At 43.0% G+C, this 26,475-nt stretch overlaps 2 protein-coding genes across 2 annotated transcripts; one reads left to right on the top strand and one right to left on the bottom strand.

The window, feature by feature from the left end:
* Nucleotides 1-1,311: 1,311 nt before the first annotated feature.
* Nucleotides 1,312-8,562, top strand: myadmb (myeloid associated differentiation marker b). Its single transcript, XM_041949439.1, has 2 exons — nt 1,312-1,442; nt 5,826-8,562. The coding sequence occupies exon 2, from the start codon at nt 5,940-5,942 to the stop codon at nt 6,819-6,821; it is 882 nt and encodes a 293-aa protein (XP_041805373.1). The 5' UTR covers nt 1,312-1,442; nt 5,826-5,939; the 3' UTR covers nt 6,822-8,562.
* Nucleotides 8,563-13,542: 4,980 nt separating this feature from the next.
* nfatc4 (nuclear factor of activated T cells 4) lies at nt 13,543-26,154 on the bottom strand. The gene is made up of 13 exons (XM_041948639.1): nt 25,568-26,154; nt 20,649-20,815; nt 19,866-20,378; nt 19,593-19,768; nt 18,981-19,143; nt 18,659-18,759; nt 17,606-17,707; nt 17,250-17,437; nt 17,017-17,157; nt 15,997-16,052; nt 15,725-15,851; nt 14,719-15,441; nt 13,543-13,820 (listed from the first exon to the last, which is right to left on the bottom strand). The coding sequence occupies exons 1-13, from the start codon at nt 25,761-25,763 to the stop codon at nt 13,750-13,752; spliced, it is 2,724 nt and encodes a 907-aa protein (XP_041804573.1). The 5' UTR covers nt 25,764-26,154; the 3' UTR covers nt 13,543-13,749.
* Between the last annotated feature and the right edge of the window lie 321 nt (nt 26,155-26,475).

The following is a 26,475-nucleotide window of genomic DNA, read 5'->3' as shown; positions in this document are numbered from 1 at the left end:
AGCTACGTTGCGGATTTAAATGACTAATACAAAATATAATCAACTAATGTCATTATAGATTACTGTAAGCTACCAGTAATCAGTTGAAATCAATCCCACAATTGCAGATGCAGCGATTATTGACATCACACATAATGCCTTTTTATAATCCAGTAATGTAACACATTATATTGGGAAATGGACAATCTTGTGTAATGAGCACCTTTACTTTTGGTACATTAGGTGCATTTTAATGCTGAATATTTGTGTACTTTTACTTAAGCACCTCTTCCACCATAGCAAAATGCATTCAGGGTTTAATAAGGTTTGTTCAGTAATAAGTTCTAGTCATGCTATACAATCAATTCTTTTTACACATACACACAGGGTCTTAGTCTCTGGCACTATAGTCCTCCTATAGATTTCAGCAGTGGAATGAAATATGAGCAGTTTAAGCAAATTAAAGCAATCTTGTAAGAATGTGCATGTGATGGCAGATTTCCTTCGCTTTCTGTCTCTCGGACACGGTCAGGAAACGCGTCAGTAACGTATCCTAGTAAACACAAAGTGGTTGCCAGGGGTTACCGCAGCGGTTGCTGAGCGACGCATACAAATAGACCAATCTCTGATGAGTTAGAGCACAGCAATGACAAATATTTAGCATCATCCTGTCGTCTCGATAGTAACGCTGATGGAGGCGCATTAAAATAAAGATGACGACATTTACATGAGTAATACTTGATGGGGGGGGTTCCAGAAATAATGAGGTCCACTTCCTGTTACAATCATACAAACTTTATTGAGCATTTATTAGCATTCATTTTCCGGAGAATATTTAAAAACAATCTAATAATCCAACTTTAGTTATTAAAGTGTATCTTAGATTTTCATGAACTAACCACCAATTTTCGCACAATTTAGCAGATTCATTCAGTTGGAGGGAGTTCATGAATTGCTGAATTTAAATGAATAATATATAATCGCTTGGATGATTAAAAAAACTAAATGAAATGGATATGCAGCACTTTCATTTCCAATAACAGGGATGAATATAAACTGATCTCTCGTAGTCTGGGGCAGAAAACAACCATCTCCACACAGATGAGCTGATGTTCATAAAAACATCATTTTAGCTATAGATTTATAGCGTTTCCCTGCTTTTCAGCCAATGAAAATGTGGAAGAAATGTCATTTTAACGGAAGGTGAACTTCTGCTGCACTACAATGGGTGTGTAGCAGAGTCCTGACTGCAGACTGGAGAAGGAGGAGGAGGAGGAGGAGGAGAGTTCAGACAGATGTGAATAACGGTGCAGACATTTGATGCCTAATTTGGCTTGCTGGGCGGGGAGCTGCTCCTCTGAGTTGCTTGGTCAAGTCTAGGAGACGAGGAGTCGCGATCCACGATACTCTACCGCTGGATGTCCCGGAGAACAGAGGCCATCCGCAGCCAAGCATCAGAAAAGGTAACCAAGACTTACACAAAACTGGCTTGTGTGCTGAGTTTGCGGTGAGGAGATGTGCTTTATGGGGAGATGGTGTGAACTTGCGACAGGAAAGGACTTTGTTCAGCTGCAACTTGTTGCATCTTGCGTACCTGCAGGGCAGAATGTGATGTATGAGCAGCCAGAGGGCTCTTAGTTTCTGCATGTTCGACGACATTTTCGCAGTTTTTGGGCTTTTATTTTGACATCACGGAAACCACTTTTGAATTGAGTTTGTAAATTAAATGTATTTCTAAGTTGCTCCCTGGTGAGTTTATAGTATGAGTACATATTATGATACTTAGTTAGTATTTTGTTAGTATTTTAAAACTATATTTTTTAGTGAGTGACTTTCAAACATTAGGCACATGCATGGTGTTATGAAAAACTGATTCGCATGAGAAAAATGCAGTTTTTCCCACATATTTCTGTGTTTTGGGTCAGTTTTGTGTTAGTAGGCTGCGGTGTGGTGTGAGCTGGGTGCGGCAGGCGGCACACCCACCTTCACCGTCAATGAATGAAGAGCACACAGCTGTCACACAGACACACGCTGTTTTACGGGGATTTTCACTCTCCCTCTCCTGGTAAACACTCCTGAATTGCACTGAGGACGCTTATTTAGATTCTCTTGTGACTACTTCTTCACTGTTTATTTAAATGAGACGTTTCCCTCTTCGATGAGTGGGTGTGGTGGGTCAGTCTGCCTGGAAAAAAGGTGCTGATCCCTGAAATATAATCAGTGTGTGTTTGATTAGACAGATTTAGTATCTTGTGATGGTCAGCATGCCATTTCAGTGTGTCCTACAGTCTGACAAGAAAGGCACTCTGGAGGAAAGTGCTGAATATTTGGGATTTTTTCGTTCGAAAAAACACACAGTTGCACAATGATATACTAACACTGAGCTATCTCTCTCTCACACACACACACACACACACACACTGGGATGGTTTGCCAACAGAGCTCGTCTTGTGCTTTGACCCTCCGATCCCCTGTAAGTGGATTATGGGTGAAATCGAGTTAGTGATGTTGTGTCATGACAACCAAACAAGCAGCGCACATGACCCCTCAGCCTGAGACAAACACTTGTTTCCTGACCATTGAGATACGTGTGTGTGGTGTGAGTGCGTTACTCAAGTTGCAGGGGCGTAAATCTGTCCACCCAGGGACTCGCCTCCCTTATGGGGACAAAATGCAAATCCTCATAATGTAAATCATTATATTTTAGGGTGAAGACTTGGGTTAAGTTTCGGACTAGGTTAGGTTTAGGCTTAGTTTAAAGTTAGGGTTGGGCAAGTAGAGGCTATGGTGAAGTCTCCAGGAAATGAATGAAAGTCTATGTAATGTCCCAAAAAGTGATGGAAACATGACGGCCTGTGCAGGGCGAACCCTCCTGCTATTTGTCTGAAAAGTGACTGTGCAGATGATGGTGTCACATCCTGCTTGCATGAACCTATTTTCAGCACCTCTCCAATTGGGGAAGTGCTCCCTGTTTGTGCGATCGTGTCGTGTTTTCCATGCTGTGCTGTGAAAAGACACTTTTCCACACTGGGCTCTTGTTTCTTCTCTCTTTCTCTGTTTCAGTCCTCTGCCATTTTCCTCTCCCATTTCTTTCCTGACTTGATTCCATAAGCGGCAAAGTAATGGCGGCAGGAGCGGCGGGATTGATTTTTCCATTACGACCCTCTGCATACGTTTATTTTGAGTGGTTTACATGCAGCATAATTGGTACCCTGACTTTAAAGCTGAAGTGGGAGCTTTGAGCTGGGGAGGGAGAAAGATGACAACTGATGGAAAAGAGAGGGAGTTGCCGCCAAATGAGACTATGAGGAGGGAAGGAAGGAAAGAAAAAGAGAGGAGAGGAAATAACTTGGCAAATATGACAAAGTTGCCAGTTGTTCAGCGGCGGCCAGACTGCAGCACATCTGGAACGCATCAGCAAGTTGGAAAATCTTACAAGAAATAAGGGAGAAGGGGGGGAGAGAAAGGAGGAAAGAGAGGGGCCCACTGGTGAGTCACTCCTCTGCTATTCCACTCCATCACTGTGTTTAAACTATGTGTCCTTCTGCGGCCGAGGCACAGGGCTTCCCCCGTGTTCCTCCCTCCTTTTGCTCCCCTCCCTCCCCTCCCCTCTCTCTTGGCTTCAAGTGAGCCATCCTGCAGGAGGTTTAGGGGTCTCTTTGTCCATTTCAGCCTCCTCTTTGTGTTCATACCTCACCACCAGTTCAGCTTTTCGCCTCCCTGCTTTGAATGTTTTATAGGTGTTTAATGGGACAAATGTAAACAGGTCTCCTTCTCCTTGTTTAGAACTGTCTTTCTGTGTAAACTGGGAACAATGAGTGCAGAGCTTGTGGAGCCAAGTAGGCAATGGGTGTCAGGAGGGGTGGGAGGGAGGACGGCTAGTGTGGTCAAAGGGCTTCTGCTCTGTGAAAATGTCCACCTTATCTTGTTAAATGTCTTATTGTGGCTTAATATCTTGTTTTTCTGCTGGTTTCTAGACTTTTTGTGAACCCAGCAGCAAAAAAAATCTTGCTCACAGCCACAAATATTTTCCAGAAGTAAAATGTTCTGCAACAAACATCAGTCTTTGTAAGTTTCAGGATTAGAGAGCAAGAGCTTCTTTATACAGGCGCCATTATGCATCAATGTTCAGCAGAAATTTATTGTAGATGAGGAGGAAGATGACTGCTGTCTCATTAGATCACAGCACAACGCAGCTGCACAGCGTGTTGCAGTTTAAGTCATTTGTATGAAATGGAAAACCCCTTCACTGCCATGCAAGGGGTACAGCTGAATTCAGCCATTTCACACCTGATGTCATGTCTCTGGGCCTTCCTGAAAACATGACATCACCCACCAGCCCGGAGTTGAGGTTGACGCCTTTTTGTCAGAAATCGGAGCCACAAAATAAAAATTTGAGCATGAAGGTGCAGTAAAGGGAGCAGCCAACAAGGCAGAGCCTGTCCGGATCGTAGACGAAGCAAACGTGGCAAAACTAGAGCCGAAAAGATGTCAAATAATCAATTAGCCAATCACAAAAATTCTGATAATGCACCTAAAAAGTTCTGAAGCAAAAATGGTTTCAGCTTTGCAAATAGATATGTTTTTTCTTTGTGTTTTATGTCATTGTAACTTGAATATTTGGGGTTTGGGCTGTTTTCAACCTTTTTTTCAACTTTTTTTTGGATATTTTAAAGGCAGCATTTTTATAAAATAAAAACATCAGTGACGTCACCTTTGCGAATGATCCAGTTCTTTTCAACGGCTCCTTTGTACGATCAAAGGGAACTCCATCTTACTTGGTGATAGCTGTATTTTTTATCACTGTGCCCAGATTTCATAAACTGACAGGCAGACAGTTTAAAAAAGTGCTTGGCAGGTGATTGGATGACCCATCTGTCTATCATGGCTAACTTAAATCAATCAGATCAACAAGACATGATATAGCAAATCAAACTCCCATTACAACATATTCTTACGGGTTTAAAGGTGAGGCTGAGTAACTTTTAGAAATATCACATTCATTCTCTTACAAATGAAAAGTAAAAAATATAAAACACACATTTGCAGTAGGCTGACTCGGGGGGTTTGCGGCTACAGCCTTACTTGGTCGGGTATGACCAGAAGCTTATTGTGGCTAATGTTAGCTAATGTTGCTGTGTAACTGAGATTTGCTGACCTTGTTATTCTCCCCTACTTGAGCAACTTTTGTGATTTATTATTATCCTGTAGCTGTCACTTGTGGTCAAAATAATAAAAAAATAAAGGTTTTCATGGGCTCTAAAATGCGGTTTCCTTTCACAAAGTTTGGAACCTAAGACCCAGCAGCTCTACATCAAAAGCCTTGTTAAGAGTAGAGATTTGTTTGCAGTGTAGATGGGGTCGCAGGGAGTGGGAGTGAAGAGGGCCATGTTTAGAGCGTGATGACAGACACACTGTAAGGTCGCTGGAGGTTGAGGCGCCACGCCCGTCACCAAGGACATGAGTATGGAGGAATGTCAGAGGGAAACAGTCTGCCCTCAGTGCAGGAATGCTGTTGAGACAGAGTTTGATATGAGACCAAATAACAAGAGAAAAGGAGAACGAGTGTTTACCACATGGTCTGACCAGACGTAAATGTGATGCGACCACAGTGCAGTCATTATTTGTGGTTTGAAATTGTGTTTTCATGCTTTCAGTTATTGTTTCAACCATTCATAAAAATACAATAACATCATTGTGTGTTTCAGAAAACAGCGTGTAGGAGTACACAGCCTGTTGCAAGCTGTTGCCCTCATGTGGTCGTATCTTGTACTTCGTCTAGAGGTCATAAAAATTGCATAAAAATCTTGCTTACTAATTCTTTTCAACGTCTTTTCTTCTTGCAGTGTCTTCTCTGAGTGGCTGATCATAAAATCTGAGGAAGTGACTCCTGAAAGAAAGAGACTCGTATCTCACAGGAATCTTTTCAGCTTCTCTCATCACCTTCTACATCTCACATCATGGCCATCGTCCTCCACTCCAACCCCCTCCTATGGACACGGTTGGCAGCCATGGTCTTCTCCTGCGTGGCCTTCTCTGTGGCCGTGCATGGTGGCAGGCTCTACCACGGAACCGGAGACTGGTGCATCTTCTGCTGGGCCTTCAGTTTCGCCGGGACTCTTCTCGTCATCCTGGTGGAGCTGTTCGGCCTTCAGACCAGAGCCCCTGTTTCCTGGAAGAACTTCCCGATCACCTTCGCCTGCTACGCCGCCCTGCTCTGCCTGTCAGCTTCCATCATCTTCCCCCTCTACTTCCTCAAGGGCTCCACTGGCCCAAGTGAAATCCGCGACTACCGCATCGTGTCAACCGTCTTCTCCTGCCTGGCCACCATCGCCTACATGAGCGAGGTGAGCATCAGCAAGGCGCGTCCAGGTGAGGTGGCCGGCTACATGGCCACAGCCCCTGGCCTGCTGAAAGTCTGCGAGACCTTTATCGCCTGCATCATCTTTGTCTTCGTCAGCGACCCCGTGGTGTATGACCGTCACGATGCGCTCAAGTACTGCATGTCCGTCTACTGCATCTGCTTCATCCTGTCGGCGGCCATCATCCTGCTCTGTATCGGCGAGTGCACCGGCTGCCTCCCCTTCCCGTTTGCCCGCTTCCTGTCTGCCTACGCCCTGCTGGCCGTGGTCCTCTATCTGTCAGCAACCATCATCTGGCCCATCTTCAACTTTGACCCAAAGCATGGCGGAACGAAACAAAGGCCCTACAATTGCAGCAGTGCGCTGGGGCTCTGTGTGTGGGATAAGCTCATGGCGGTGGCCGTGCTCACTGCTGTCAACTTCGTCCTCTACCTGGCCGACTTGATCTACTCCACCCGCCTGGTGTTTGTTAGCGCTTGAGCGAAGAGAAAGGGTGTCAGGCCAGCAGTATGCTCCAAATAAAATTGAATTTGGCATGTTCTCAAAGGCTGTCGAGCTGCTGTCAAATACAGTGCTGCGAGCAAATGCGACTCTGGTCTGTTTCTTTAATGGCGTCCGCACCAGCTGGAGGAGCCTGTGGGCCATGCTGGGAACAGACTGTTGAGTTATACCAGAACTGGTGTAGTTTATTGTAGTATTATAATCTAGTGTGACTCCATTTGCTGTTTGAAATTTGCTTTGAAAATTAAAGAATTAGATTTCACTGTGGTTCTGGTAGAACAAAATAGAACGATAAGTAGAAGTGGCCCAAAGTACTTGTGCAATGCTTGACCCAGGATGTGCTGGAGATAATAATGTATTGGGGGAATTGAACGTGGTCTTTTAAAGAAATTGGCAAGTCTTGCTGGCTAACCTGGGTAATCATACCAAAATTTTGTACTTTTTGGCCGTAAACTCACAGTTTTGCTTCTGCAAACTTGCCAAATTTAATTCTGTGTAAAGTATACTGCCAGCTTGAGGACTGTGGGGAGTAGACAGGGGCTAGAGGGAGAGTTTGAGGTCAGTGGCTATGTTTACACACATACAACAATATTTCCTTAAATTACTGGGGGCTTTCTGTTCATGTGTTGGAGCAAGTAAATGTCAAAACTTGCTTCCAGTGTCCTGGAAAGACTCTTATCTTGATTATGAGAGACCTGAATGTGATTGCTGGAACATGCCGATATTACCCTGGACATTTCAAAACCTCTTTTTAATAATTTTTAATGGCAGAAAACACGATGATTTCATGCATGCAGAGATTAGTAAACTGTTAAATGAATCTCCTGGACAAGACTCAAACAAGGATACAAGCTAACATCCAAAATATGCATGTAAACATAGTCTGCAATGACAAATGAGGACAAGACAAAGAAAAATGCGGCTTACTCGTGTGTTTTCATCAGATTTTTTTTTATATATAATGCATATATCTTTGCTCTGCCTTTGGTTTGTTTTCAATTTGATGTCACATATAAAAAAAAACTGCCAAGCAGTATTTCTAATTGCTGAAATGCAGAAAAATCATGTATATTAGCTAAACAGAGCCAGGATTAAGTGAACAGAATATCACCATGCAATTAGAAATCCAAGACTTTAAAGAAAGTTCACTTCTGTTTTGTTTTTTGATGATTCATTAAAAGGAACTGACCGTTTTGTTTCCCCAACAGTATGCGGAGCAGCTAATCAGATCGTATCATTCATCATTTGCCGTTTTTTCACAGCTCCAATGTTTTAAGACTTGAAGTAGCTTCTATGATGTTAAGATGAATGCTAGGCTAGCTTTTTGCTCCTGTTATGATATATGTGTATCTGTACCTGCAAGCTACAATCACTGGCAAGAATATATATGTGGAAAGAACATGCGCAAAATTGTGGATTTTGAAAACAAGAAAAGTATGTTAAAAGAGCACTTAATATTAGTATTTGCTGTGTGTTTAAATTTCCGGTGTCTCCAAATATAAATGCATTTATTAACACCAAACTCACACCACTAAATTCCTAGAAATTGTTGATTGGGTCTATTGGTTTTGTACTGCTGTAAAAGAAATTCTCTCTCTCCAGATGTTGTTAGTGATATGTTCTTCAACTTTTTTTATATTCCACTGTTCATGTTTCTAGTGTGCATACCACATCAGTGTTGTAGGAAACATAATCCAGTGTTTCAATAAAACCAAATGGTAAACAGATGTGTGTGTGGTTGTATTGTGGTTGGTTTAATTAAAGGTGCCATATTACACACTTTCATAAAAAAAATTTTGGCCCAAAAATTTGCACATTCCTGACTTTTAAAATAAAACTTCAATGTCAAATGCTCAGGTTTATGACCAAAAATGAGTATCCACATTTGCATTTCAAACATTAGCATGGTAGCACTAAACTACATTGTAAGATAGTAAATACTACAGTTAGCAGCATGTTGACAGCGTTAGCATGCTGACATTAGCTTGTGGCTCAAAACACGACAGTCTCTGTGTACAACCTCAAAGAGCCACTAGCATGGCTGTAGACTGTAATTTGTTAAATATTATATGGTTCAAATTATTCAAATAAATGTAGTTTAAAGAGTATTTTGTTGAACTGATTTTTACAGATACCCATCATAATGAGTCCTGCTGTAAACTGGCACGACTGATCCGATTACAGGAGCGTTCAATGATGCAAAGCGGGAAAAATGCTATATTTTTTAGATTTATACTGAAGTGAATGATCTGTGCTGCAACAACAAAACTTTTAGCTCATTCTTTTGGTCTTCTAGACAGGAAAAACTCAAACAGTACCACAGGAGCTAACACAAGCCAACTGTACGCTACATGCTTGGCAGTAGTGAGCCTAAGAGATCTGTCAAAAATATGATATGACAACTTTAATTGTGAAATGTAAAAACTTCCACAAGTGAAACAAATGGATTCACTCAAAGGAAAAAAAAAAAAGAGCAACGCTGAGTGTTTCAGCTCCACCCTGAGTCGAATAAGCATCTACTCCAAGCACACTTTATACGTCCCTGTTTACTTGATCTCCCACCACACTATCTCCTCCCTCCATCACCAGATTCCCTCTAACTCTCTGCAGAGCCCAGTCTGGCCTACAGCGGCTTGAATGTGTCTCAGGGGCCCAGAGTCTTGACTGTCAGGAGGATTGACTGCTGATGGCTACTGCTGCTGAGGGGCGGAGTGGAACACAGTAAACATTTCTGTCATCTATGGCCAGGAAAGGAGACGGCAGAGACGCCCAGTTCTGACACAATGATATGTCATGAGGTTTATTTTGTCTAAGGAAGGGTTGTACCCTCTGGGAACATGGCTACTACAACGGCAAACCCGGCCACTGGCGAGTTAAGAGTTAGTCTACCTGGATCACAAGGCAGGATCACCATTTTATTTTCAAGTTTGGTTTACATATATGTAAAAAGTAAGTTTGGTTGAAGTGTAAAATCAAATGTAGGCAAACATAGAGTACAATATACAAATGCTGTAGACTCTGAGCTTTTCTCTTAATTAACTTGTTATCCTCTCATCCCTCTAAGTGCAAAATGGACTTTCCAATATCCTTGGCTTCTTGAAAGTTAATTTTGCCAACAGCTTTTCTCCGTTTCACACCATCTCCTAGTAAGCTTTGCTGCTGTTGCATACAGTGAAAAGTCCTGCAGGACTGGAGGGCCTTCCTACTCCCCTTAGGTAACTAAATCAATTCTTGGCCTTCCCACTCTGACCCTAAAAAGAACAAAGAGTGCAAGTCATCGGCACCACAATAGCTTGATACAATCTCAAATGAAAGAGGCCATAGAAAGAGCTGTGTCTCATACGCAACATGGTGTTTACACTCATTAAGCGGATGTGTTGTTCTCAACACAGCCAAGAGTGAAGTGTGAAACAACAAGCTGAACGACAGCACAATACATGGCCGAAAACATGCGACTAATTACAACAGACACACATGTTGAGTGGTGGGAAAGACCCGACATTCCTTCAGTGCAGTAACAGCTTGTACCTTTCTGCTGGGCTTGAGTCCGGATTCTAACCTCTTCTCTTTCCAAACCATGACTCTCAGGGGCAAACAGCTGTCCAGGCTGTATGTGAGCAGCAAGAAAAGTCATTTCCTTGGGTTGATCCATAATATGTTCATTTCATTTTAACACATTTGTGTCCTCTGACTCTACATTGACCTTTGACTGTGTTGTAATTTGTCGTTTCCAGCGCAGCATCTCCTGCACACCACGGGGTTTAAGGGGAACTTCACCAGTTTTGCATATAAAGGTCTGTTTATTCGTCATGGGGAGTACTACTCATTGTGTGAAACAACATGTTGTGGTCTTATAGGGGGTCATGGACGGGACTATTTCTTGGCCACGTGCTGTGACTTCCTGTCTGCTGGTTGCCTGGCAACTTCAGTGCAACGTAGGAAGGAAGTTAACAACTGCCAGGTCAAGAAATAATCTTGGACGTAACCCTATTAGTAGGAGTGCTATGAATGAAATTAGCATTAGTATTATATATACAGTTGCAAGTATATAAAAATAAAAGTAAGTAGGCTGGCACTACATAAGCACTGATTATTAGCATTGTAGCGTCAGTTCACCACTTTTGTTTCAAACTGAAACAGAACTACTGATGCCATAAAATATTGTACAATGTCGTATTGTATGATTCCCCAGAGGATGAATATGACTTTGGTGACACTTGATTTATGTCCAAATGCTTTACTAACTTAACTACTTAACTTAAACTAATCATATTCCCATCAGCCTCAACTGCTAGTAAAATGTTAGCATGCTAACAAGCTAAACTAAGATGGTGGACATGGCAAACATTATAGTTTACCTTATATGGTTACCATTGTCATTTTGAGCATGCTGCCATGGTAGTGTTAGCATTTAGCACAAAGCATGGCTGTCTAAGTTCAGCCTCACATAGCTGCTAGCATGGCTGTAACAGTTTCTTAAAAGTCACTTATCAATGCTTTGCACAATCACAAAAAGTATTAGAGTTAGCATGAGTTAGCATATTAGTATATGTATGCACAGTATTACAGTGGCTGTATCAGTACTAGTATTATTATGGTACTCAAGTCTGTACACTAGTTTAAATCACATTAACAGCAGGGAGTAGCAGGCCAACAGCTCGATGTTCCTCCCACATACCTCAGTGATCCTATAGTTAGCTTGTCTTCTGGGACTCTAGTCTTGCACTTTTGGCGGCTAGTTTTAGACATATTGCCAGCACATGTAGGCTCTTCGTGATCTAATGGAGGCATTTCCATTAGGGATCCACTTAGCTGTTGTTTCATGAACCTGTGTGTGTCAGTCAGGCTGCCGCTCAGAGCCCGCTGTCTGATGTTTGAGATTATACCTCCCCCTGGTGTGTGGATGGAGGAGCACCATACGTTCCTCCATACCAGAACAAGATGTCACGATGCAAAGAACAACTGGGCAGCTTTAAGTGGGACACTTTTTATTTCTCTGTTTGAATCCGGAGTCAAGGTATGAGAAATAACTTGATGCAGTATTTCCTGCCACAGAGCTGAGTGACCAACTGAAATGAAATATTTCAGCAGGTCATTCAGCAGCTTTAAGTCAGGGTGACCTTACTTGTCTATTCACGGCCTGGGAAACTATGCTATACAGATAATGACAAATAAAGTTGTGTGTCTCTCAAAATTACTTTAACAGACCATCAAAGATGGGTGCGAAGAGAATTTCTGAGACTTTAAACATGTGGTATCGAACCAGCGCTCAGTTACAAAGCTGTGACCAAACTTTGAGTTGCTCAACGTTGCCAGAGTTTTTTGACAGACTGCTCAGTATGTTTACATAGTTGCTTATTGATGTTCTTTTCAGCTTTTCCTTCCTTTTAAACATGTGAGTTATTACATCAGTGGACTGTATGTAATTAGAGGGAAAGTTTGTAAGTTGCACAAAGATAAACCTACATGAGAAAAGAAGAAGGTAGAAAATGTGTCAATCATCTCGGTTTGTGGTTTGTGTTTTACCTTCCGTTATTTTTGCCACTTTCACCTCTCATAAACTTTCCATGTGTAACCACCTTTCCTGAGCTGCAGCCAGACAGAAAAGGAGGAGCTGGAGCAACAATAGTCAGTGTCATGAAGGAGTTATGGATTCAGACTCCAGCAGTAAGTTCTTCTTAGAAGATGTTCAAAGCTCTACACCAACTATATCTATCCCTTACCATTAAGGCTTTTTTGGTCTCAGTTCCCAACATGCCCATTTATGGTCGCACAGATCCATTTAGTCCCATAAAACTGTCAAGAAAACATATAATGCTACTTTAGCGTCTTCTGGTCAAGTTGGTGCATTTTTTATTGCCTTTGCTGTTTTGCAATAATTAAGCACTATTGTGTATCTTTCTTGCAGCCACACTCCTTTTAGTGGAGAATGTACAATTAGCAGAAAATAAGGCCTTTTTACGTTTACATTATCTCTCAAACAGTTGCTGATTTAGGACTGTTGAGTCCCCCCAGGTGTCACTGTTCTTCAACGCAAAGCGGCTCTGCTCAAAGAGGATTTAACAAACTATTTCTCACACAAACCTTTCAAACAGTTTTAACAGTCACAGCTGCGTCGCGTCATCTGTTCATGAGGTCAAACTACCTTTTGTCTCGACATCTTACCTTTACACCAGCCACAGACTCAACATCACCTGAGATGAATCAGAAACATTTCAAGTCTTTGTTAACAACAAAATCTTTTAGTACTTTCCCCCACTAATAGGTTATTTCATTAAACCACCTTGGATATATCTGGCATCGCAGAAAAAATCATAAACTTTTGCTGCTATTTGGCAACACAGGACCCTAAATCCTGTTGCCGTTACTAAGAACATTTCTATCACATCCAGGAACTGAACAGAGAAATGTGTTCTTACTGCAGGATGGATTTAGTTCGATTTTACAATAAAGACATACTCAGTAAAAAGAAGTACTTGTGTCTCCTCAATTGAAGGAAATATATTTATATAGTTATGTGGGATAATGGATGCCGTAGAGAACAAGATATGTTGCATAATATCTTATTAAGCCATTTAGTTTTCCATAAGGTTTAAGCGTTTTTCCCTCAGTCCCTCTGTTCTGGATTCGCCTTCTATGAGTGTTCATTTTGGTTTTTCCATGTAAAACACATAAGCCACACCAAACCGAGCATGTTCTTGTATAATTTATATTGAAAACATGTTAAAAACATTAGTTTCCCTTTATAAAACAATAACAATTAACTGTGGTCATAATTACAACAGTGTCCTTTTAATCAAATTCCCCTGTCAATGTTGCATGTAACTGGAGCCATGCATCTCAATACCAAGTGCATAATGGATTTAAAATTACGTTGAATATCAAATAGGGACGAGCTGCTCTGAGCTCAGTTTGGCTGGTTGTCCATCTGTGAGCCTGACTGGTAAGACTGGATGTCCTCCCCGATGAACTCCGTCACTGCGGAGGGAGAAGAGAAAATCACAATCCTGTTCACCGCTCCATCCTTTCATCCACCTTACATACTCAGTGCCATTGGTGCAGTCTGTAATTAATTGCAGCTCATCTGAAAAATTTCTCTCATCTTTCACAAACACCTGCATTATATCAGTTGATTAGCTGATATTAACATCACTAATATATAATTATCAGTTTATATATCAAAAAAGTGCAGAAATAGCATGGAAACAGTGTCTCTGTTACATAGTTTATCCAACGGAGGACACTGACAACTTCATTTTTCAACTGTTAAACTTCCCACTATAAATATCAATATGAAAAAAATGAATATAGGCTGATATATTATAATCTGATTCAAATATCAATAACGATCCTGGCTGCTCTGTACATTATTCTGTCATTTTGCACTATAGGGATGAACAATTTCTATTTATCATCACTAGTAGTTATTGAGCATTGGCCACATCTGTTAAGAACTTTAAGAAGAGTTTGTTTAGGGGCTGCACACTCTTGTAACCATACAGCTCCACCCTGAGTCAAAATTTTTATTTTCAGGTGAGGAGTGCGCAGTACAATGCCAAAAAAGCCTGGACGCTAGAAGTAAAACAGAATGTGATAACTTGCTGATGCTTTTTGACATAAACTCAACTGAAAACAGCACAAAGACGATATATTTAATATTTGACCTCATTGGCTTCATTGATTTTTGTATTTTTTCTGCTTGTTCTGAATTTGATGCAGCAACACATATCAAACAAGTTGAGACAGGAGCTACAAAACACTGGGAAAGATGTGGAACGCTCCAAAAACACCTGTTTGGAACATTCCACAGGTAACAGGTGATCAGATTATTTCACATTTGAACTAAATAAGATAAAGACAAATATTTGCAACTCACCTTCTTCAAATGTAATGTGGTGCATGGAGGCAGAGCTGGTAAACTCCAGGGGGCACTCCTGGATCTTGGCATCCCTCTCTCCCCCATGCCCCGTCCCCAGCACCCTCGCCTGGGGGTCCCAGCCATCGTAGTGGGAGTAGGGTGCTGAGCAGATGTCCTGATATGGGCTGGGTTTGGAGGGAGGGGAGGGGCACACCTCCTGAGGATAAGCAGAGTACTGCGGGTAAGGGGAGGTGGGGATGGGAGGTAGAGGGGAGGTCGAGATGGGACTGCTGGCAGGAAACGGGCTGAGAGAGGAGGAGTGGGAGGGAGACGGCGAGGAGGACAGGTAGGGTGAGTCCAGCCACGGGGAAGGGGAGGGGGAGGGAGGCTGCGGCCCGCGGGGATACAGAGGCGGAAGGAGCTCGGTGAAGCCCAGCTCCAGGTTCTCGAAGCTGGGGTGACGCTCGGACAAGGCTGCCCTCGACCCACCGGGCTCCTCCACCGCAGCGTCGGGTTTAGAGCAGTACTCCTCATGGTATCCCATAGCAGGGCACGGGGGGGAGTAGGTGGAGGGGTAGGGGGGCAGGTGGAAGCCCAGGCCTCGGTCGTCAGCCAGGTGGTCGCCTCTCACGTGGAAACCCCTGTCCATCCTGGGTTGACCCCCCACAGGACACACAGACCCGCCATCCAGAGGCAGCACAGAGGGCCGGGACAGCAGCGGGTCCTCCTCTTTGAACATAACTGTGAGGAGAAAACAATTCAGTGAGTACAAATATTGGAGAAATCGACTCATAATATTGATTATGCATTAAAAAAGGCAGATTTTGATGTAAAAAGTGACATAAAAGCAGAGTAAAATCACTGACATCTTCCCTTTCTTTCAAAAGTCAGTAAATTTTCAATATGACACAGTTGACACAGTGTTTCTACTTGTAAATCATGGAGGGAAGTATGTGTGTGTATTTCTGTGTGTATTAATTAATCAATAAGCGTAGCTGTATATGAGGTGAGGCTGGACACTCACTGGGGAGATACTTGAAGCAGTGAGTGCTGCTCCTTTTCCTCTTCCCGTTGGAGACGTAAAGACTAACCGACACCGGCCGGCTGACGGACAGGTCGCTGTAAGCGGGGACCCTCACGCACAGCAAACACTACAAACAAAAACAGGTGTGGAGACGGAAAATCACAGGTGAGATTCGTCAGATGCTTCCGTTGTGTCTGCTGAGTTAAATTCTGACTTTGATCAGTGATGAAGAGACTGTTCTTCACTTAGACTGACATCACATACACACTTACCTCATTGCTGTTGTCCCGGTCGACATGAGCCTCCTCCTCCCACTGTAGTTTACCATCTAATAGATAAGAACACAAGGGGAAATTAAGTGTAGCCTAGATACACACACACACACACACACACACACACGCACACACACACACACACACACACAGTCAGTTTAATGAATACAATTTGCTCACACTGCATCACACTAACAGCTGCCAGTGGAGACAAGTGATGTTGCAAGTCCTGCACTCAAACTCTACACGTACAAAAGCATTAGTATCAAAATATACTTAAAGTACTAAAACCCATGTCAGAATAATGTATGTTATTGGATTACAATTTGTGATGCACTGATGTGTAAGCACCACTTTAATGTTGCAGCTGGTAAAGGTGGAGCTCACTTAAATTAATGTATCTACAGCTGGGTGGCTTAATCTATATTAATAATACATTGGAATATACTAGTTATATTTTGTATCACTGATTTGAATCAAATTAAATAAAGCAGCCAAATAAATGTAGTGGAAGGAAAAGTAGTTATGGAAAATACTCAAGTAAAGTATGTCAGTAAGCGCCTCAAAATAGTAGAAGTACAGCAAGTAAAAGTATTGACTGACACTGTTGGTCTTATTAGCCTACGCTTCTTCCTTATTTACAAAAGCTAAAAATAGAAAGAGCAACTGTTATCCTTCCTGTTTTTTCACTGAATGATATCACAGTGATTGCTTTAAAATAGCCTTTATGGAACGATGGAGCACAGCACACACTGTACTGAGTTGTACTCATTTACACTCAGCTACTAAATAAAAGAGTAGAAAACAAGCTCAAACACTGAATTTGTGGTGCTCTTTTCAAAACTAAATGATCTAACCTAATTATCAATTAAATTAATATTAATGTATTTTCAGACTCTGTAATCTTATTTCTGTATTTTTTACTGGCTACACTTCAGTCAGGAACTCATCAAGTTACTTGGGAAAAAAAGATGAGAAAGCAACATCAGAGAGGATTCTGTGTCCCCTGTGGACCTTTACCTGTCCCTCTCTCCATGAAAAGGACTCTGGAGATCGGCAGGAAGTTAGAGCCGCTAAGCAGAAGCTCCTCCCCTCCCTCCACGGAGCAGGAAGTGAGACTGACAGACTCGATGACGGGCAGCTCCTGAGCCGAGCGCTGGGCTGAGAGGGGGACAGTCGGCGAATTAAAAATCACCTTGGACAACCTCTTTGCAGTTCAGTCTCCATAAAACTGCATCTGACCAGCTACTCACAGCATTCGATGGGCAGGGAGGCAACCTGCAGAGCCAGGACTCGACCAGGCGGGGCCACAGGGGGCGCTAGAGGGAGGTGAGTACGAAAAACCAAACGGACGCGCGTGTTCTTCCTCCCGACGTCTGTTTCTCCTTTTCGCAGCTCGATGTCCGAGTTCCTTAGCTTCAGAATCCCTGCACAGTCGATGCTGCGACACAAAGGATGATCTTTTAAACAGTAACCTGCTCGTGCAGCATCCTGCTTCACATTCCAACGGTTGAACCATGCTGTCAAGTGCTTCAGCCGTTATGTTAGGGGTTCAAGCCTTGCTCACTTGCTCGCTGGCACTTCTAACATACACACAACTGCTACTCACAGTGCAGTCATGTTGTTCTCGGGGTTAAGGGGGATGTCCAGCAGTTTGGTGCCCGCCTGGACGCTCTCATGACTGGCAGTTCCCACCATCTTCCCCGTCACCCTGAGAGTGGAGAAACAGCTCAGTTTAACGGCCCTACATTTACAGTTTTCTATGCTGGATCAAAGACTGGTGTGCTATCCCAGGTGCACCCTGCCTCCTTTCAGAACCTGCATGCAACAACCTGCAACCCTAAACTGGATAAGGTGGTACGGATTGACAGCAATTTTGACAATTGACCGGCCATTTAAGTCATTTATCAAGCAAAAATGTCTCATGTTTACAGCTACTTAAATGTAAAGATTTTCTGATTTTTTTCTCTGTGTTGTATCATTGTAAATTTGAATAACTTTGGATTCAGGAAGAATCAAGAAATGTCACCCTGGGCTCCTAAACTTACAATGGTATTTATTTCTATTTTTCAGTCTAGGTTAAACAATTGTGTGTTTATTGAAAATGAACCATTGGTATGTAGCCCTACATGTGTAGCATCTAATTAAATAAATATGAAATTATTTGTGTCTGCAAAGTGTGCAAAACTCAATGCAACACTTTTCAGTTTATATGTATATGCATTCATGAAAAGAACGAACAAGAATGTGTTCAAGGAGACGTCTCGATTGCTAAGACACAGATGAATTATATGCTGTCAACAAAATATCCCATAGATGCTCCGAGACTGGGCAGAATAAGAGGCACCAGAACATGAGGCACCTCGTCTTCGTCCGTCTGGAGTTTAGATGAACGGTCAATTCAAAGATTCAAAGATTCAAAGATTTGACATGTTCTGCTTTAAGCTGATGTTCTCATCCAGCGCAATTTACATTGACAACAACTGGTGCAAGAAATTTCCTGGACCAACACTAAAAGCAGCTGGTGGTGAGTTACGCAATGGTTAAAGCCACAGTGGTCAGATAATGATTATACAGCATGTTGTGTGGCCTTGAATATTAATGTACCATAGCGGGAAGCTTGGTAATAAGCTTAACTTTAAATGGAAATACAGCTCCGTACCTGTGTATCTGGTAGAAAGGATGCGGCCTGATCGATCGGTCGTCAGCTGTTCCTACGAAAACCTGAAGGGAGAGCGGCTTCCTCTCTGCGTATCCACACAGCTGCACAGAGAGACACAGTGAGGAGGAGGAGATCAAGCTGTGATGAGGCCAACGGCAGTGAGCCACAACACAAGGCCTTAGAATTTGTTCCAGCCTTATGAAAACAACATTTCTGCCTCAGCTGCAACAGATGTTACCTTCAACACAAGGTGTTAAAGGTAACGGTACAGGTAAAGGTGCAGGTTGATGCGGCTGCACGAATCCGCAGGTTTGGCTCTCACCTTGACGACAGGATGTCCTGTGGGTGAAGCCTTGACGGCTCCTCTGCTCCCCTCTGTCTCATAGTGGGCTCTGTGGTGAGGGCGGGGCTGCACCTCGATACGCAGCTCGTACTGGTCAAACTGGGACGGCAGCGGCCAGTCGAGTGGCGGCAGGGCGTTAGACCTACAAGTGTTGAACGCCAAAAAAACATTAGACAGTAAGCATGGAAGGAGCGCACCAGATGCAAATGAATGTCTAGTTTACAGGCCAAATAATGAGACTGACATATAATTTGCACATGCAAACATGACAGGAGACAGTTAGGGAAAAGTAAGACTTTTGGGTTTTAGTCATCTGGATGAACAAATTCATCAATTAAATGTGCGTATTGAGTCCAGAAAGCTCACAGTGCTGATTCCTTCACATGCACAGCTGCTGTAAAAACTTGACTTACAACAGAGGAAAAACAAATTTTATTCAGTATAAACATGTTTTTTTAGAGGAATGATGGAGACACATTGGTACCTTTGTTTTTAATTTGAGTAACCAAGCCTCAAGCATCAATATGTGGAGCTTCAAACTGTGATGCCTTTGATGGGTGCTATCATGTGTGCGGTGGTGTGTACCCTTGCCTGAACAGAGGGCTGTGGGCGCTGGCTCGGGTCCGGCCCCAGGCTAGAGCAGGGGGCACAGAGAGGTAGTCCATGCCCATCGAGGGCGGCTCCCTCCTGCTCTGCTGGGTCTCTGGCAGCAGGCAGGGGGAGCTGTGGCCCGGAGCCTGCTCCTGGTCCACCTCCCTGGGAGACAACTGGAAAACAAAAAGCACGATTCACTACTTTAATGCGGCGCTAATTTTTAACTACTTAATATGCGAATAATGTCTAATATGGAGCCAACGTCTTCACCTGTTCCAATGACGTCTTCCTGGTTTTCTGTGGGATGCTGAGCTCACAGCTGCTGGGTGAAACTTGTGACAGAGTGATGGAGTCTCCACCCTCAAGGTTGCATCCCTGCAGGTCCTCTGAGTAACTGCCTCTCCGTGAGGTACAGGGGGAAGCCAGGGGGGAGTTTCTACGCTTTTTACCCCCGGGAGAAGTAGGTCTCGAGGACGGCGAGAGCCCGAAGTTGATCGTGGCCTCGTTCAGTTCCTCCTCCTCCACCAGCAGAGAGTCGCAGCTGGAGGCGGGGCTGAGCCAGCCACGGGAGGAGGGGCTGGACGCAGGGCTGGGGCTGAGGGAGCCGGGGCATCTGTCGCGGTAAGTAAAGGGGTCCAGCAGGGGGAGGTAGAGACGCTCTCGGTCCCACCCGCCGCCACCACCCATGTCCCAGTAACTGGAAATAGCGGGTGCTGGGTCGTCCTCAGGGGAGATGGTGGTTATCTGGATGCTGGGACACTCCACCACACGAGACTCTGAAACCTGGAGGGAAGATCGCTTTCATTCCACAAATTGACTCAGTTGATAGACAGAAAATGACAAATATTTAATAATCAATCATTTATCAAGGAAAATGCCAAATGTTTGCTTGTTCCAGCTTCTTAAATCAAAGTATTTGCTGCTCAAAGAAATGATCTAAGAAGCTTTACCTTAGTTCTAAATGAGGCAGTCTCTAAGTGCGACTGACGACCATGAAATCATTGCTGGGTAGCTGTAAAAATGTATGTTAGTGATGAAGTTTGGTGGACCCACCTGTACAGAGCGCGCCGGTAGGCTCTCATAAGTCCCACTGAACTCCCTGATGGGGGCTCGCCGTGGGGGCGGGGAATGCATCCCCGCCCGCTGATTGGCTGAGGGTGGCGGGCTGGGGATGCTGATCGAGTGTCCTGCGTGAGTGGCAGCCGTGTGGTTGTCTGTAACTGAGAGAACGAATCATCAGACTGAGCGTGGTGTTAGAAGACAGTGTTATAAACAAATGCTGCAAACATTTACTGTGTGTTCATTTTCCTAATATACACCTTTACTTCCACATGGCAACAATTTATTTTTTGGCTCTTTCTAGTACAAAAATGCAACTTTTTTTTCTTTCATTCGAACACACTTTCTTTTTATATCACATTTTGTGGGTTTTGGCCTCATGTGACCTCCCATTTATCTTTTCTCACGGCCACAAACTGACAGTTAGCTATCGAAACCTGCTGTTCTCTTACATCTGGCATGAGAGAGACTCATTAGATGTCAATCAAACTACTATAAACACAATTTGTGGTAAGTAAAGAATCGTTTTTTATCATCAACATGCATACATCATTCATTACACATCAGTTTTTCTTCATTTACTGATCTGTAATTGTTGCCATACGGAAAATGCATGCAACTGGAAGTGCACAGTGAATAGCTGTGTCTCCATCAGCGTAGTTTGAAGTATCACGTTTGAAAAGGTTGATGGAAACTGCAAAATTCAAGAAAACTTCCACAATTTCATAAAGAAGATGTCAATGTCTTTGCAGCTAGTCCAGTTTCACTTTTAGTATAAAGATGTTTTGGGGAAATACAATTATTTGTTTTGTCGCTGAGAGTTGGGTGTTCATATTGACACCACTCTCACATCTGTACAGTAAATATGAAGCTGGAGCCAAGCCGTGCTTAGCTTAGCTTAGCATAAAGACTGGGAACAGGGGGAAACAGCTAGCCTAGCTCTGTCGAAACGTAACAAAGTCCACCTATCAGCAACTCTAAAGTGCACTAATTAACACAGCAGGTCTCAGGTGTTGAATCCATACAAAAACAAAAGTGTAAAATTAACATATTGTAGTTTTAAAGGTGGTTGTGTGCCACGTTAGCTGTTTCCCTCTGTTTCAAGTCTTTATGCTAAGGTAAGCTAACCGGCTGCTGATGTGAGGGTGCTATCAATCTGAACATCAAACTCTTAGCATGAAAGTGAATAAATATTTTCCAAAATGTCAAACTATTCCTTCAAATTTAATACACTGATATTGAATTGTATGAATGCTTCTTTGTTTATGTTGTTATTCTTTTCTGCTTCTCTTTTTATTTTTAAATGAATGACTACATTTTTATTCTAAAGTGAGACAGCACAGAATGTGTTGGTGAATTATTTCACAAACTGTGTCAAAAATCTGCTCAGAAATATTAAAAGTGATGATAAACTCTATATTTAAATATTTATATATCATATTTAAATAGAATAAAAATATTGGCATTTATAAGTAAAACACAAAGCAGAATTTGGTTTTATATTCCATAATCTCAAAAAAATCATATGGAAATAATTTACAGAACACCAATTTTAAACTCTACTTTGAGTATTTCAATACATTTTTCCCATTATACACCCAAATAGTGCAGTAAAGGGTGAAGTGGGAGTTTTCACCAAATCATCAAAGTTTACTTTTGGCTCACTGATCCAAATCTCACACTCTTGTACATAACGAAGAGGATCTGGGGCTATCCTACATCTCAAATTTTAGAAAACATTCTCAAAAACTTGTTGCTATTCACCAAAGAATCATCTGAATGAGGACACGACCCCTTAAGGCCACAGTCCTCACCACAAAATTTCCCCAGCGTGGTGTGGTCGGCCTCCACGTGGAGCCAAACAGTAGTTACTGTGTAATGAGCGAGGCTCCAACTGATCATTGTTGCGCTGCAGTGGCGGCCCATGCACGCAATTTTTGGGCAACGCGGACACACAACAGCAACTGCCAACAAATTAAGACTCGGGGTGAAAAATCTCTTGAAATGTTTCCTGGCAACAGAAATATTTCCAAGTGATTAAAGCTGCAGTGCTGAGGCAACTCTTCTGCTGGATTTTTCACATGAAACAATGATTTAGATGTTTGTGTACAGACCAGCAGAGGAGTTTACGAGCCACGAAAACGTACCTAACACTTATTGAACACAGTGAAGCTCATTTCAAGTGTGCAGGATCTAATACGCTGACATATTTCACTCTGCGTCCTGAGCTGAACCTCTCAGAGAAAGTGATGTTTAGATCAGGCTCCCAAACTGTGTCGCACATGGGATCACAAGACGATTGGCAAAAAAACGCATATTTTCGCTACACTGAAAACAAATTTTACCGTATTTTTTTAGACCAGCTGTTGCTTTATTTTGCTTTACCTCTTCAGGCCACTTCTAGGTGTTTAGGAAGCAATAATTTGTTTGTGTCCAGACAGGCAGAAAAGTTTATTACAACCTGGCAGTTATTGTACACAATCAGTTTGTCACTTTGCTTTGGGGAACCTCATCTGAAGTCTAACAGATCTAAAATAACACGTGTGTACAGACCACTTCTGGGTCGCACAAGATACTTGTAAATCCTTCCCTGAGTTGTGTGAAGTCCTGCCTAAGTTCTTTGTAGCTACTAGCTTTCAAACCAGTGATTTAATAATACTTAAGGAGTAAAGACTTGAGCTCTGTCCAATGAAAAACAATCAAATATGTAAACAGGAAGTTAGTGTAGAATCTGCTGAAATACACCCTTCAAAAATAACATCTTTAAGAGGCCAAATGAACTAACTATTAAACTATTGAACTTAACTGTAAATCATTTGTTTTATTCATATATGCATTTATGTATCAATGTTAAGAGTGGGTGGGAAATAGCCAATTAAGATAACCTAACAAACAGCATTTGGTCATTTATTCATATTATTAACATAATGTTAGCATTTTGAAGAGGTTGCAAGATGAATCCGAAGCATTGTGAGATGAGGAACAGGACAGGAAAGCAAAAAAAAAAGTAAAACTATGTCTATTTTCTCAGATTTTCCACCAGTTGTTACATTTTTCTGGAAAATAAATTATAAATCCGACCTCTTCAGTCTTCTGTTTGTGTTTAGACCAGCAGAAAACTTTATTGCTACCTAGATTTATAGCTACTGAACACAATGAGTTAGTCACATTACTGTGGGAAGCCTCATCTTAAGCCTAACAAGTTTAATATTCTGTAACACTCTTATATGGAGTGAGAATTAGAGCCCCAAATGGGGGTCAGGACCCTCACAAGGTGTCATAAGATCAATCTGATGGGTCCCGTGATAGCGAATAAACAATCATTTTGATGTTTTTTTCTGTACAGAGCGACAGAAGACAAAGTTAGCAACAAAGTTTTCAGTCAGCCTCATCAACTCAAAAAGAAAAGTCTCTCTAATTTTTTATACTGCTATGCTTTATTCTGTGTCCTCAGCTGAACCGCAAACAAGACACAAAACTATATTCTTTTCAGAAATTCCTCCAACTGTTGCAATTTCCATGCAAATTAATGGTGAATTTAACTCTTCAGACTCTCCTCTTTAAACTGCTCTTTAATAATTCAGATGTTGTGTGAGTTAGTCATTGCTTTGCGAAGCCTAATCTCAAGTCTAACAGATCAAGAACAACACATTATTCTGAGTCGTGAGTTGAACCTGTCAACGAAAAGAGATGTTTAGATCAGTGCTTCCCAACCTGTGGGTAGGGACCCCACCCAGGGGTCACAAAACAAATCTGCGAGGTCATGCAGTTTTTTCATCGCCGTCATTACAAAATCCAATGTTTCCGCGCTGTTGACCGAGCTTTTAGCACAACAACGGTCTCTGGCCTCATGTTACTGTGTATAAAAATGATTCCAAGGATTGCATGCAGCAAAATACACAGAAACAGAGCAGTGGTGCCTTGTTTGTACAGACACTCTGATTTGAAGAAGCCCGACATTTTACTTCATCTAAAAGTTATTCAACTAAAGAAAAGCAGATTTGGTTGCACTGGTCACAACTGGTAGACACATCAAACCTGTGACCAGGGCGGCAAGCCAACATTGCTTAAGCAAAAAAGTTTTGCCACACTAGTTTCCATGTCACATCAATAGATACTTGTGGTCAGCTGAGGAGTGGCACGAGGAGCGCTGACAGCAAGGTTTATGCTCTGAAAAGTAAAACTGCATCACCTAGAGTGAAGAATCGCTCTCTTGTTTCTCCTGCAGCTCGCTTTCATGCATTGGGTGTGGTAATGCGACTGTATGCCAGTGTGGGCGGGAAACAAATGAAAGAGGGGATGTGAGGATATGAGGTGTGTGTGTGTGTGTGTGTGTGTGCGCGTGTGTGGAGTGAAAAACGGGGGAGATGGAGGCTGAGGGAAGGAGGGAGGGAGGGAGGTGTGTATGTGGTGCATGTTCAGTACACAGAGGTTGAGGTTCCTTCCCAGATGGCAGCTGTTAACTCTACTCACACGCACAGCTGATTAGAAACACATTGAGTCTGGGGCCGCACGCACACATGCACACGCGCGCGCGCACACACACACATACATCAGTGCACACACGCAAACAGGAATACACTCAAATATGCGCACACGTGCACACAACACACAAAGCAAACACACAATAACAATATACACATGCTCACATGCTTACAGATGGAGGCACGCACACACAACACATGCAAGATCAAACACACTCACACACACACACACACACACACACACACACTCTCATAAGCACAGGCATGCAGATGAAGGGCCTCGATATGGCACATGCGCATGCAACTGCAGCTGCACGCGCGCGCACAGAAGTTCCCATGCATTAAGCCAGTGTCAGGCCGCTCAGACCTCCTCTGTCTTCTGTGTCCCTTAACTTCAACACATTGAACCATCTAATAAACGACTCTAACCCAGGCTGCTGTGGCTGGTGGAGGGGTCCAGGTGCAGCAGGGCGCCCTCACTCTCCTCCCCGGGAACGGAGCTCTCCGGCTCGGCTGTGCGCACCGGGGATGGCCCCTGGCTCTGCCGCGGCGGCGGGTCCTCCTCAAACACCAACTTGAACTCGAACTCGCCCTCCTCCCAGCCCGAGCCCGGCGCGGCCCCCATCGCCCTCCGGCAGCGGGGACAGGATACAGATAGAGAGATACAACCTTATCTCCCTGCGTCGGATACAGCGACTCTAACGTCCTCGGTGCGCCTCGAAACTTTCTCCGGAGACAATCCCAAAACTTTTGTCCTCCTATGTGTGTGTCATTGCGCAAATATCCCTCCTCCTGGATGGTTTGGATGTAACTTCAGCAACTTTTCCACGCCGTTTCCACACGATGAGGGCAGCTTCTTGCTCGGATATTTGCAACTTTTTTAGCCTTCATGCCTTCAAATCTTCGCTCGGGATGTCTCACACTCTTTTCCGAAACATTTCTCCCAAATACAGCCGCTTCTTTCATTCTAGCTCCATCGCCATCCCTATAGCTTCTTCTTCTTCCTCCTCCTCTTCTTCCCCGGTCAAGACAGAGAGAGGAAAAAAAAAGTTTATCAAATATTTTTGTCGTCCTTTACCCTTAATTGCCTTTGGGTGGGTTTCCCGGCTCCAGTTGGTCCGTTACTCATTCCCCATAGGACCTTGGGCCTGTCAGTCATGAATCCCCCCTGCCCAACCTCCAGCCTCCCTCTTCTCCCCCCTCCTCACTCACTCTGGAGGTTTCTCTTTTAGTCACTTCACATTAACTTTAATACACCAGCACACATTTTCAACCTGGCACATATGACTTTTCTTTACAGCTCACAGCTGATGGTGCATAATCCACTACATAATTCC

This window comes from Chelmon rostratus, chromosome 12, assembly GCF_017976325.1.
Source record: "Chelmon rostratus isolate fCheRos1 chromosome 12, fCheRos1.pri, whole genome shotgun sequence".
Taxonomy (NCBI): Eukaryota; Metazoa; Chordata; class Actinopteri; order Chaetodontiformes; family Chaetodontidae; genus Chelmon; species Chelmon rostratus.
This window is presented reverse-complemented; position numbering and strand designations above follow the sequence as displayed.

What these genes read in the sequence shown, in the direction of transcription:
- myadmb (XM_041949439.1), top strand. Translation starts at nt 5,940, where the DNA reads ATGGCCATCGTCCTCCACTCCAACCCCCTCCTATGGACACGGTTGGCA.
- nfatc4 (XM_041948639.1), bottom strand. Translation starts at nt 25,763, where the DNA reads ATGGGGGCCGCGCCGGGCTCGGGCTGGGAGGAGGGCGAGTTCGAGTTC. An exon ending in ACCGGGACAACAGCAATGAG is followed by an intron (nt 15,852 to 15,996) that starts GTAAGTGTGTAT and finishes TTTTGTTTGTAG; the next exon opens with TGTTTGCTGTGCGTGAGGGT. An exon ending in CCACATTACATTTGAAGAAG is followed by an intron (nt 13,821 to 14,718) that starts GTGAGTTGCAAA and finishes CTCCCTCCGCAG; the next exon opens with TGACGGAGTTCATCGGGGAG.